Source organism: Bufo bufo, chromosome 2 (genome assembly GCF_905171765.1).
Source record: "Bufo bufo chromosome 2, aBufBuf1.1, whole genome shotgun sequence".
NCBI lineage: Eukaryota > Metazoa > Chordata > Amphibia > Anura > Bufonidae > Bufo > Bufo bufo.
The window spans coordinates 217,647,739-217,660,360 of record NC_053390.1 but is presented as its reverse complement, the minus strand read 5'-3'; the positions used below and the strand labels follow the sequence as shown (position 1 = coordinate 217,660,360).

Genomic DNA, 12,622 nt, shown 5'->3' with positions numbered 1-12,622 from the left:
CAAGGACCATCTGGTGTGTTAATCGACCCTCTAGGGGATCCCCTTTTTGACCCTGACAGTCTCCACCACCCCAGATCCGCCGAATGGCTCCCGCTTGATCACGTAGCCCAATACCTGGAGGCACGTGTACGTTGCCCTCTGTCTAAGGAGGTGCGTAACAAGCTGAAGGCCGAGTGCCCTAGACCCATTATTGCAAACAAGGTCTGCGAGACCCCATCTGTGGACCCCAAAATGGTCCAGTTTTTAGCAAAATCTGGGTGGAACCCTAGAAGGGGTTTGGAATCGGCCCTTAAAGCGTGCCAGGACAAGCTCCTGGACGTCTTTGGTCCGTTGACAAAAATTTTTGAGATGGCGGAAATCGCCAGAGAGGCTAATACGCCCATAGATCCGGAAGAACTCCGGGGATGGGCCCAGCGAGCCATATGTATTGCGGGCAATGCCAATAGTTCCCTGTCGATAGAACGGCGTAAAGCTATTCTGTTCAAAATTGAACCAAAACTAGTCAATCTTGCCCTCACTGAGGCCGCAGGTGAAGCACAGGGTCTTTTGTTTGGAGAGCCCTTCATTAAGGACATGGGCAGATTCGTGGGTGCCTTTACTGCTCTGGACAAGGCACAGTCGTCCATGAGGAGAGTGTTCCAGAGCAGTTTTTCCTTAAGGGCCGGCAGTTACAGGGGCCGTTCGGCCAGCCGCTCTTCATTCCACGCCCGTGGTTCGGGTAGAGGCTCTTACGGTCAAAGACCTTTCTCTCAGCGACCCTCCTTCCAGAACTCCAGGCAGTCGCAAAGTTTCTTCCCCTCCCGAGGTGCACCTAGCCGCAGGCCTTTCAGAGGAGGTTCCGGATTCCGTCGTCCCCTTGGTAAGTCTCCCTCTTCTTCCTTTTTCTCCAGTTTGTGTAGGGGGCAGACTCCAACTTTTTCTCATGCCTGGGAGTCGATCACATCAGACGGTTGGGTTCTATCCACAATACGGGGATTCCAGATAGAACTGGTCCAGGTCCCACATCATATCCCGTTTCCCCCTCCTATCCCATCCTCCGGGGCCACGTCTCAGGCCATAGACAAGGAACTAACAGAGCTCTTTCACAAGAACGCCATCGAGCAGGTCCCGTTCTCTTCAGTGGGCCTGCTCAGCAGTATCTTCCTCGTACGGAAGAAAGGGGGACAGATGCGCCCCGTCATAAATCTCAAACCCTTGAACAGATTTGTGCGCTACAGGCACTTCAAGATGGAGGGTATTCACCTCCTCAGGGATCTGCTCCTCAAGGGAGATTGGATGGTGAAATTAGATCTGAAGGACGCCTATCTCACCGTACTGGTCGCTGTTCCCTCCAGGGACCTTCTCTGTTTCCGTTGGAAAGGGCAGATATGGCGTTTCTCTTGCCTCCCCTTCGGCCTGTCGTCGGCCCCTTGGTGCTTCACCAAGCTTATGCGTCCGGTAGTCGCTTGGCTCCGCAGTCGTGGAATCAGGTTGATCATCTACCTGGACGATATACTTCTAATGGATCAGGATCCTTCTGTTCTTCTTTCTCAGTTGCAGGTGACGATGGATCTTCTATCTCGATTGGGTTTCCTCATCAACCACGAGAAGTCTTTATTGACTCCCTCCAGAGTTATGGAATTCCTCGGTTTCTCAGTGGATTCCATCTCGGAGACTCTCAGCCTTCCCCAGTCAAAACTCCAGTCCATCCGCAAAGAACTACGCAAGACGTTGGTTACCCCCCGTATTACACTTCGCCATCTGGCTCGGATCATAGGACTCCTCTCCTCTTCAATTCAGGCGGTGTTTCCGGCCCCCCTCCACTACCGGGCTCTTCAGCGCCTGAAACACACACACCTTCAATCCGGTGCCTCATACGCGGACACGATCTCGCTGGATTCGGAAACTCGGGACGAGCTGCATTGGTGGATTTCGAATCTTCAGGCTTGGAATGGGAAGGCGATTTGCGGTCCGCGCCCGGACTTCACGATAGACTCAGACGCCAGTCTGCTCGGGTGGGGGGCCCATTGCGACGGAGTCTCCACCGGAGGACGTTGGTCTCAGGAGGAAGCCTCACTCCATATCAACGCCCTGGAGCTGTTAGCCGGATCTTTCGCCATCCGCAGTTTTGCCAAGGACATCGCCAGTGCCTGCATTCGCCTTCGTATGGACAATGTGTCTGCTGTCCGGTATGTCAACTTCATGGGAGGTACCCACTCCAGCATGTTGTCTCATTTGGCCAAGGAGTTCTGGTCTTTCTGTCTCAACCAGGAAATTTCGGTAGTGGCGGAGTATCTGCCTGGTCTGCAGAATGTCCAAGCGGACTGGAACTCTCGTTACCTCAGGGATGGCAGCGATTGGAAGTTAGATGGGCTGGTGTTCTCATAAATCTCATCCATCTGGGGTCCATTCTATATCGACCTATTTGCCTCTCGAATGAACGCTCAGCTACCGCGCTTCTTCAGTTGGCGACCGGATGCAGAGGCAGTGGACGCATTCCTGCAGGATTGGCGCGGACCTCTCCTCTACGCTTTTCCACCGTTCGCGATGCTTCCCCGGGTCTTGACTCAGGTGCGGTATCAACAAGCGGAGTTGGTGCTGATTGTGCCGTTTTGGACTTCCCAGTTGTGGTTTCCTCACCTACTGGACCTACTCATCCTACCACCGATTCTTCTTCCAGACTACCCAGATCTTCTCCTAGACTCCGGAGGCGCGCGACATCCACTACTGTTAGAAGGATCTCTCCGCCTGCTGGCATGCAGAATATCGGGCGCCTCAGCCAAAGCGAGGATCTTTCGGATGCAGCTCATAGACTCTTGGAACAGTCGTGGGCTCCGGGCACCAGGAGGGCCTATAGAGCGGCCTGGGGATCATGGTCTGGTTGGTGCGTGGCACGAGGTGTGGATCCCCTTTCAGCTCCTGTATCACACGTCCTAGAGTTTTTGACATCATTATTTGAGGAAGGTAAGGCGTATCGTACGATAAATCTCTTCCGGTCTGCGATTTCTTCCTTCCACCAGGGATTCGAAGGACGTCCTGCGGGTCAACATCCCCTGGTATGCCGTCTCCTCAAGGGATCTCGTATGTCTCGGCCTCCTCGGCCTCGTTTTTCTTCTACCTGGGATGTTTCCTTGGTTTTAGATCTTTTCTCTACTTGGCCATCTAATTCTCAACTTTCCCTTCGCCAGCTCTCGGCCAAACTGGTTACCCTCTTTTGCCTTATCTCTTGCAAGAGAGTCTCAGATGTCAGGGCTTTAGATTTTGACGCCAGGTCTTTTTCACCGGAGGGAGTCACTTTCAATATTTCCCGTCGGACCAAGAAACATATCCGTTCAGTTTCTTATCCCAGTTTTCCGGCTTTTCCGAACCTTTGCCCGGTCGATTGTCTCCGGGAGTATGAGGCTAGGACCTCCTTGCATAGATCTGCGGGGATCCCTCAGTTGTTTCTCTCATATCGACGTCCGTTTGCCCCGGTTTCTACTCCTACGCTGGCGCGTTGGGTTAAATGGACTATGTCCCTAGCAGGTGTGGATACCTCTGTCTTCACAGCCCATTCTACTAGGAGTGCTGCTTCCACCTCTATGTTGGTGTCTGGGGCTCGTCTAGAGGACATCATGAAGATCGCCGACTGGTCTCGGGCTTCTACTGTTAAGGAATTCTATTTTCGCCCGTCTCTACATGCTTTTTCTTCGGTTATTTTACAGCTTTAAACTTGCAATAAGAGCCTCCGTGTCTTGAAATAAAATTATGGGATTTTACTAGTTTATGACGTAAAGTCATGATTTTATGAAAGACACGGAGGCGAGTATTGCCCTACCTTTTAGGTATTTTCCCCCCCTTGGGTTATTGTTTATTATGATGTACAGTTTCTTTTGTGATATTCTGTATTATTGTGTTTTTTCTTGCTGATTTGTCGTGCTTGCACGTGTCGTCCAGATGGAGCATTCTCTTTCACATATTTTCTTTTCTTTGTAGGATGAATCCGCTGATGGATTATTCCCGCTCGTTTCTGTTATGTAGCTTCGGCCTGTTCCAGTTCTAAGGTTGCGGGATCAGAGGTCTACCTTTTTTCCAGAGGTTCCGGAAGAAGACTGCTGTTGTCTCTTCTGAGATGTTTCAAGTTCGTATGGTTCCGGTTTCATGCGGTTCAGTTTGGAGTATACAGTGTCCGGTCCGGTTGGAGTGGCATCCGCCAAGAAAGAGGAAGTGTTAGGGGCTTGTGGACATTATATACAGGACTAAGGTGGGAGGGACGGTTGCTATGGCAATATGTAAATTTGTTTTCAGTTTTTCTTTGCTGCTGTGGCTTTCAGTAAAGATGATGCAATACTCGCCTCCGTGTCTTTCATAAAATCATGACTTTACGTCATAAACTAGTAAAATCCCATAATTTTAAAGCATTCATGTAGCACAGCTTACCTTGAATCGGCTGTGCTATTTTATCTTGTAATCCCTCCAGTAGTTTATGATAAAAACGACTTTTATGTTTATGTAAATTAGCCCTGAAGGTGCCCAGAGGGGCGTTATGTTCCCCTTAGTGTGCCCAGTAACGCCCCTCTTACGGTGCCCAAAACGCCTTCCTTCCGACTGCCTAACCGCCCACAGCCTCTCATCCCTCTCCTCCCCCTCCCTCACGGCCGAACTAACTCTCGCGCAGGCGCAGTACCGACTGAGGGCTGCGCCAGTGCGATCTGCAGGAGACTGAGGGCAGGAGCTTCATCTTTGTCACTGGGCATGCGCGCCCAGTGACGTCAGATGCTCGCTCTTCCCTCAGTCAGCCTGGTGAGGAAGCGCAGAGGATTGCCGATCGGCTGCTGCACCCTGCGTATAATAATACCTATTTTCTCCAAAAAAATAAGGATTTCTTTCCAGGAGGGAGGGTGGGGAAAGAAATCGCTGGCTGGCTTCACTCTGGCAGGCAGACAGGCTGGAGAAAACGCAGGGTGCAGCAGCCGATCGGCAATCCTCTGCGCTTCCTCACCAGGCTGACTGAGGGAAGAGCGAGCATCTGACGTCACTGGGCTCGGCGCATGCCCAGTGACAAAGATGAAGCTCCTGCCCTCAGTCTCCTGCAGATCACACTGGCGCAGCCCTCAGTGGGTACTGCGCCTGCGCGAGAGTTAGTTCGGCCGTGAGGGAGGGGGATGAGAGGGATGAGAGGCTGTGGACGGTTAGGCCGTCGGAAGGAAGGCGTTTTGGGCACCGTAAGAGGGGCGTTACTGGGCACACTAAAGCTAACAAAACGCCCCTCTGGGCACCTTCAGGGCTAATTTACATAAACATAAAAGTCGTTTTTATCATAAACTACTGGACGGATTACAAGATAAATGAGCACAGCCAATTCAAGGTAAGCTGTGCTACATGACTGCTTTAAAATCGGATTTTCGGTTAGGGGAGGTGACAGAATCCCTTTAACTGCTTGGCATATGAATTAAAAGTACTTTTCTCTCCAGAATGAAGCAATGGGATCGCTAAGTGAAGGGTATCATTACATTGGGCTGAGCTAGGCCTATAAGTCCAGCACATCTTTAGAATACAAAACACGTCTACTTACCCTTGTTCCTTAAATTTCTTCACATCTTCAACAGGATTACTTCCACCAATAAGGAGGATCTGACTGAAAGAGCAAAACCCTGAACTTAAACTCTACATTACTTACTGCTATTTTATTTATTTTTATAAATCATATACAATGGATTATAAACAGTACGATGAAATACAAAGTCACTGCATTCGTGTATATATATATATATATATATATATATATATATATATATATATATATATATATATATATATATATATAAACACTAGCAGAAGGACCCGGCTTCGCACGGGTATATTTCATCTATTTCATTTAATGTTTGTGTGTGTGTCGTTAAAAGATATCAACAGTATCCCCCATAACAGTGACCTCTACAGTACCCCGCCCCTTTAACAGTGAACTCCACAGTTCCCCCACCCTTTAATACTGCCCCCCCCACAGTGCCGCGCCACTTTAAAATGGGACCTCCACAGCAGCCCATCCCCTTAACTTTGACCTTCACAGTAGCCCGCCCCTTTAACGGTGAGCGAGAATAATTTTTCTGCGACTATTGCGTCACAGTATGTCACATGTCGCAGTGCAACACCATAGACTATCATTAGAAAAACGTGTGACACATGTAGCAGTGTAGTTGTGCCCTATGTGTCGTGTGACTTATTATCGTCGTGTAGCCCTAGCCTAAAGCTGACCTACAGCAGTGAAGAAAAATGGCTGGGTTGTTATGGAAACCTGGAGTAAAACTGTGTGTATGTGGAGACTAAGGACCTGCGAGCTTCTATTGGATGATAAGGGACATGTGACCGGACTTGCAGGCTTGTATTGGCTAATGTAGGTAATTTTTTGGGAATATCTCAGAAACGGTACGTCCTAGAGAGCTGTGATAATTTTGCATATAGGTAAAAAAAGATTCATATCTAAAAAATAAAATCAACATGTTTTGGTTCAAAATAAGACACAAAAGACTTACTAATACTGACTAAAAGTAATTGTGACCATGTAAACGTAGGTATTCCAGTAATTTGAAGTTACTCCTTATACACAGGAAAAGGGGCAAATATTAGATTGGTAGGCGCCAATCTACTGGGATGCCCACTGATCAGGACAATGGGGGAACCCATAACCCCAAAGTGAACAGAGAGACATGCTGAGCATGCGTAGCGCTACTCCATTCATCTCTGTGAGACTCCCGGAGATGGCGCTTGGCTATTTCCATCAGGTCCCACAGAGATGAATGGAAATAGGGCTGGTCACAGGGGGGCAGCCCTGCAGAATGGCCCGACAGAGCTAAAAACCGTTTTATGGTATGTAACAGACACAGACATTGGCCATGGAAGCCACATAATTGAGTTGGACCCATTTAAACGATATTGCCTGGAGGCAGGCGATTAAAAAGTGAATCGAATGGGGGCGTGGCCTGAGAGCGTATGGAGTAGGACGCAACGCTCACAGCTCCTGCAGGTATCCTGATTTATATGTGGTAGCAGCGTCTATTTCAAGCAATTTTGCTTACCTGGTGGGTGAGTGAAGACCGGAGAGTGCGGGGGTGAATTTGAGGATCCCGGCATGCCGCGAAAATCAAGCAAAGGGCCGCGATACGATAGGCCGGAGGAGAGCCAGCATGGCGCCGAGGAGGAAGAGGGGCCGGCCTCCCAGTTCAAACTGAGCCAGAGTGCGGCCGCAAAGTTAAGCAAGTTCGCCCGCGCTGATAGCGGGGCGGGAGACTGGGCAGAGGAGAAGGAGCCAGAGATGCAGAATTCCTCTGAACATGAGGACGGATCCCTGGAGGGGGAGACCCTGGATGCGGCGGAGTGGCCGCCATTAACCCCTACACGTCCAGCCACAAGCACGGCAGGCCCCAAAGATGCGGCTAATGAAGAGCCCACATTAAAAGATATTATGGCTGCTGTCGCTAGCTGCAACAGTACCCTGAAGGTGCTCTCTGTACAAGTTGGTAGCCTGAGGTCAGATGTGTCTATAATCAGACACGACCTACATAAGATATCTGAACGCACCTCTGAACTAGAGAAAAGGGTGTCTAATATAGAAGATGATGTTCGGCCTCTGCAAATGGCGGCAAAAACAACCGCTAAAGACATAGCTGCTTTATACGCTAAAACTGACGATCTGGAGAACAGGTCCAGAAGGAACAACCTGCGGATTGTTGGAATGCCAGAAAATGGAATGCCAGACGGAGGGAGATAACGCTACAGAATTTGTGGAGAAATGGTTGCATCAGTTATTTAAGGAGAAAGGTCTATCTTCCCTGTATGCGGTGGAGCGGGCGCACAGAGTCCCCATGCGGCCGCTCCCGCCAGGCAGACCACCTCGTCCTATGCTGGCGAAGATCCTGCACTTTAAAGACCGGGACACTATCCTGCGGCAATCAAGGGACAATGAGGAGATGGTCCTGAACGGGGTGAAAGTGTCCATATTTCCGGATTATTCCAATGAAGTACAGCGGAGGAGAAGCAGATTTATGGATATAAAGAAAAGGCTGAGAAGTCTACAAGTACAGTATGCTATGTTGTTTCCTGCTAAACTGCGTGTGGTGGCATTGGGATCCACCAGATTCTTTGAAGATCCGGAGGAGGCAACGCAGTGGCTGGACGTCCACGAGCAGCAATTGAGAAGCGGGGCCCCGAACACTTGAAGGAGGCTAAGATATAGTTTCTTATGTTCAATGTTTATTTGCATTTGCACTCTAAGGTTGCTATAAAGGTTGCGCCAGTTAAGAAGTGTATTATGTAATGCTACCACAAGGTAGATCCTGTGGAGGGAGTTGGCTGTTGAGAGTAAAATGGACTTCTCAGATGTGGAGAGGATTCTCTACCTGAGAGATGTTGTTATAATCTGTTATGATTATTATATGTTGGGGGGTAAGTTGCTTTCATATGGCCCAGTTTTAATATGTAAGGTTGATACCATAGGGAAAATGTTCCCCAGTTATAGTAATCTGATTGGGAAAGGGGGGGAGGGGGGCGGTAGGTTGGGTAGGGAGTTGGGGGGAAGAGATATGGTCTTGAAGTATGAGCTGAGGAAGTGGGAATGGGATGTGAGATCCAAGTATGGTCTGAAGTTCTATCATGTCACAGGTGATTAGAGTTTTAAGCTGGAATGTGAGAGGAATGGCAGATGCACGAAAGAGACAGTGTGTTTTTCAATACTTGGGGCGGTTTCAGCCGGCTATATGTTGTCTTCAGGAAACGCATTTGATTGGTGAAAATTTACACTGGATAAGTAAAAATTGGGTGACATATGCGTTACATTCAACCCATTCTTCTCACTCTAGAGGGGTAAGGGCTTATTCAGATGGCCGTATGCTGTCCGCAAAAATACTGAATGCTATCCGTTTTTTTGCGGATCCGCAAAAAAACGGATCTGCAAAAAAACGGATAGCATTCAGTATTTTTGCGGACAGCATACGGCCGTCTGAATGAGCCCTTAGTATGATTGTGCATAGTAGCATTAGGTATGAACATATGCAGGAATGTGTGGATGCGGATGGTAGATATGTGTGTGTGGTCTGTAAGGTGGATGGGATACAGGTGGTGCTTGTGTCGGTGTATGTGCCTCCACCGTTTGCTTCCCCATTGATAAGAGAGATTATGGATTTTGTGGCGGACTTCCCTGGGCTGCCGTGGCTACTGGTTGGGGACTTTAATTGCACGCTAAAGGACTCCCTAGATAGATGCCGGGTGCAAGGAGCAGGGGGTTTACCGGGGAGTGTGGCTCTTAGAAATATTATGGGTGAAATAGGTGTGCATGATGTATGGAGACTGCGTAACCCTGATAAGCGTGAATTCTCGTGCAGATCTGCCACGCATCATTCGCTATCGCGTATTGATTTGGCCCTTGTCAATGATATAATGCTGCCACTGGTCAAGGATGTTGTTTATCATCCTCGGTCGTTGTCTGACCATTCTCTGGTGCAGATTGACTTGTGCCTGGGGGTGCTCAGACAGGGACCGAGGCTGTGGAAGTGTAACGCACATTGGCTAAGTGTGCTGGGAGGTCTGTCCAGGATATCTCTTGAAATTAAGGAGTTTTTTGCTATTAATACAGGGACAGCCACGGTACCGGGTGTCTGGGACGCCATGAAAGCATTCCTAAGGGGAGTCTTAATAAAAGAAATTAATAAGCATAAATCTAGGTCTAGGGAGGCTGACGTTAAGGCGCATGTACTGGCGGCTGAGGCGGAGAGAGAGTTTGGTAGATCCCCCACCCTGATTAACAGTGAGGCGCTGGCGGTTGCTCAGGAGCAGCTGAGGTGTCATTTTGTGCAGGCGGCTGAGAGAAAGAGAAGTTTCTACCGCCAGAGATCCTTTGAAGAAGGTGAAAAGGTAGGTCATCTGTTGTCGGTCGTATCACAGGCTCAGAGAGGCTCCTCTTGCATTCAGGAACTGAGAGATGGCAGAGGGAACAATAGCCAGGATACGAAAGGAATATTAGATATTCTAAAAAGCTTTTATTTATCTTTGTATGCTTCTACTGGCTCTAGTTCTGAGGTGGCTCTGAATGAATTTCTAGGGGAGGCACAGTTATCGAGGCTGTCAGAAGAGGATAGAGTAAGGCTGGAAGAGCCGATTTCACTGGAGGAACTGGAAGCTGCGCTTGGGGGTATGGCGAATGGTAAGGCGCCTGGAGCAGACGGACTCCCAGTGGAGGTGTATAAAAAGCTGCAAGGGATATTACTCCCGGAATTACTTAAGGTGCTTGAGCACTCATTGGAGGCAGGTTCGCTACCACATTCGATGCAGGAAGCTATAATTGTGGTTATACCTAAACCTGGGAAGGATCCTAAAATACCGGATTCATACAGACCAATTTCGCTTCTCACAGCGGATGTTAAGCTCCTGGCGAAGGTGTTGGCGAACAGGCTGTCCAAAGTAATTCTGACTATAGTGCACCCGGACCAGACGGGTTTTATGCCTGGGAAATCGACGGCTATTAATCTCCGTAGGCTGTATGCTAGCTTGAATATTCCGGCGGATAACTGTGGTGACAGAGCCTTGCTTGCCCTTGACGCTGCTAAGGCGTTCGATAGTGTGGAGTGGAGCTACTTGTGGGGGGTCTTGGAAAATATGGGTTTTGGAGCACGATTCAGTCAGTGGGTAAAAGTCTTATACTCTGGTCCTAAGGCGAGAATTAGGGCTAATGGAGGGTTGTCAGATTGTTTCGCCCTGGCCAGGGGCACCAGACAGGGATGCCCATTGTCGCCCTTATTGTTTGCTCTTGCAATAGAACCGCTTGCGGCGCATATTCGCTTATCAACGAATATAGTGGGGTTTAGATATGGTGGGTTGCACAATAAAGTGGCTATGTACGCAGATGATACTCTGCTTTTTATGGGCGATACTGGTGCGTCCCTGGATGCGGCCATGGCATTGATTGACAGATTTGGTAGATTCTCTGGACTTCAGATAAATTGGCAAAAATCCTCTTTGATGCCAATAGATGGGCAGGCTTTGTCAGGTAGACAAGCAAATAGCCTGGTGCCATGGGTGGATAAATTTAAATATCTGGGACTATATATAACACCGAGACTATCGGATTTTGAAGACCTTAATCTATCCCCATTGCTAGCTACTTTCAGGCTTAAAGTGAGGTCATGGTGTAGACTTTCTTTCGGTTGTAGGTAGAGTTAACCTTTTAAAAATGGTTATGATGCCCCAGTTGCTTTATGTACTGAATAATGCTCCCGTTTGGATACCCCAGGATAGATTTAAGAAAATTCATTCTATATTTAGGGATCTTACTTGGAAATATGGGCAGGCTAGGATTAAACTGGAGACATTGCAATATCCTAAGTCGGAAGGGGGCCTGGCTGTCCCTAATGCATGGATTTACTTTCTGGCTTCCCAATGTCAACACTTTAAGGGATGGATTGATCTACAAGCTCCAGATATGACAGGGCAGATATTGCAACACTGGTTGGGCAGTCGTGACCTCATGGGCATTCTGGAAGGCTCAGGAATGCATGCTGGGAGAGAAAAGCTCCCTCTTATTGAACTTATGAAAAAAGTTTGGGCAAAGGTGAAGCAGATAAGAGGTGTAGGTGGAATTAGTGAACTTTCCCCTATTGGAAAGAATCATCTGTTGCCCGAATTTTTTGCCATACCAGGACTTAGGAATCTTATGGGGTGACGAGAATAGGCCAATTAATCAAGGATAAGGTATGCAAGACATTTCAAAACCTGCAGCAGGAATTTAATGTTCCTAAGGGATGGTTTTATCAATATCTCCAAATGAGGCATGCCCTTGGGGTCACACTGCGGAAAGGATGTGCAATTGCTCAAATGGAGGTGGTTCATAAGCTTGTTCTCCCGTCAGGAGGAGGGAAAAGAGGGCTGATATCACAGATGTATGCTCTTTTATTGGGAAAATTCCTGGAGGGGTTTCCGCTCACAAGAATGAAAAAATGGGAGGCTGACGTGGGGGTTATGTCTAAAGACAAGTGGGAAGATATATTGGAAGGAGTCCCCAAGGTGTCCTTGAGCGAACAGGGCAAATTATCCCAGCTGTTTATTATACATAGAGTGTACAAAACACCGGTGTTTTTAAAAAAGGTTGGAGTAAGAATTGATGACAGGTGTCCAAAATGTATGGAAGAGGGAGCGGATCTGTTGCATATGCTGTGGTCGTGCCCAGTAATTGGTAATTATTGGGAGGAGGTAAGAAATATGATTAATAGTAGAATGACATTGAGAATCCAAATGGACCCAAAGGTGTGTGTACTAGGATATGTGTCAGAGATTGGAGGAAATGAGTCGGTCAAGGTAGCTGTGGGGAGGTTGCTATATGTGGCCAGGAAACTGATTGCCATGAGGTGGATCCAGGGAAGTCCGCCTACACTGAGTGAGTTTGAACGGAAGGTGAATGACATGATGATATTTGAGAAAGGGGTGTATGTGAAGAGAGGATGTCCGCAAAAGTTTGAAAAATTGTGGAGTGATTGGTTATCTCACACTCATGTGGTTATATAGGCTCGTCAAAATCAAGACTAGTTATAAGGGAAGGGAGAGTTAGGCAAGGAGGGGGGGGGAAGGGATTAGGGGGGGATTTGATATGTATGATCCTTTGTTTCAAATCTATGTTTTA

The 12,622-nt window shown here is 48.2% G+C and overlaps 1 protein-coding gene across 1 annotated transcript in view; it reads right to left on the bottom strand.

The window, feature by feature from the left end:
- The window catches only part of DDX55 (DEAD-box helicase 55), a 71,837-nt gene that overhangs the window by 46,645 nt on the left and 12,570 nt on the right, over positions 1-12,622 (bottom strand). The window contains exon 5 of the mRNA XM_040416210.1: positions 5,534-5,596. Coding sequence (XP_040272144.1) covers positions 5,534-5,596 — 63 coding nt within the window. The remainder of the gene's footprint in view (positions 1-5,533; positions 5,597-12,622) is intronic.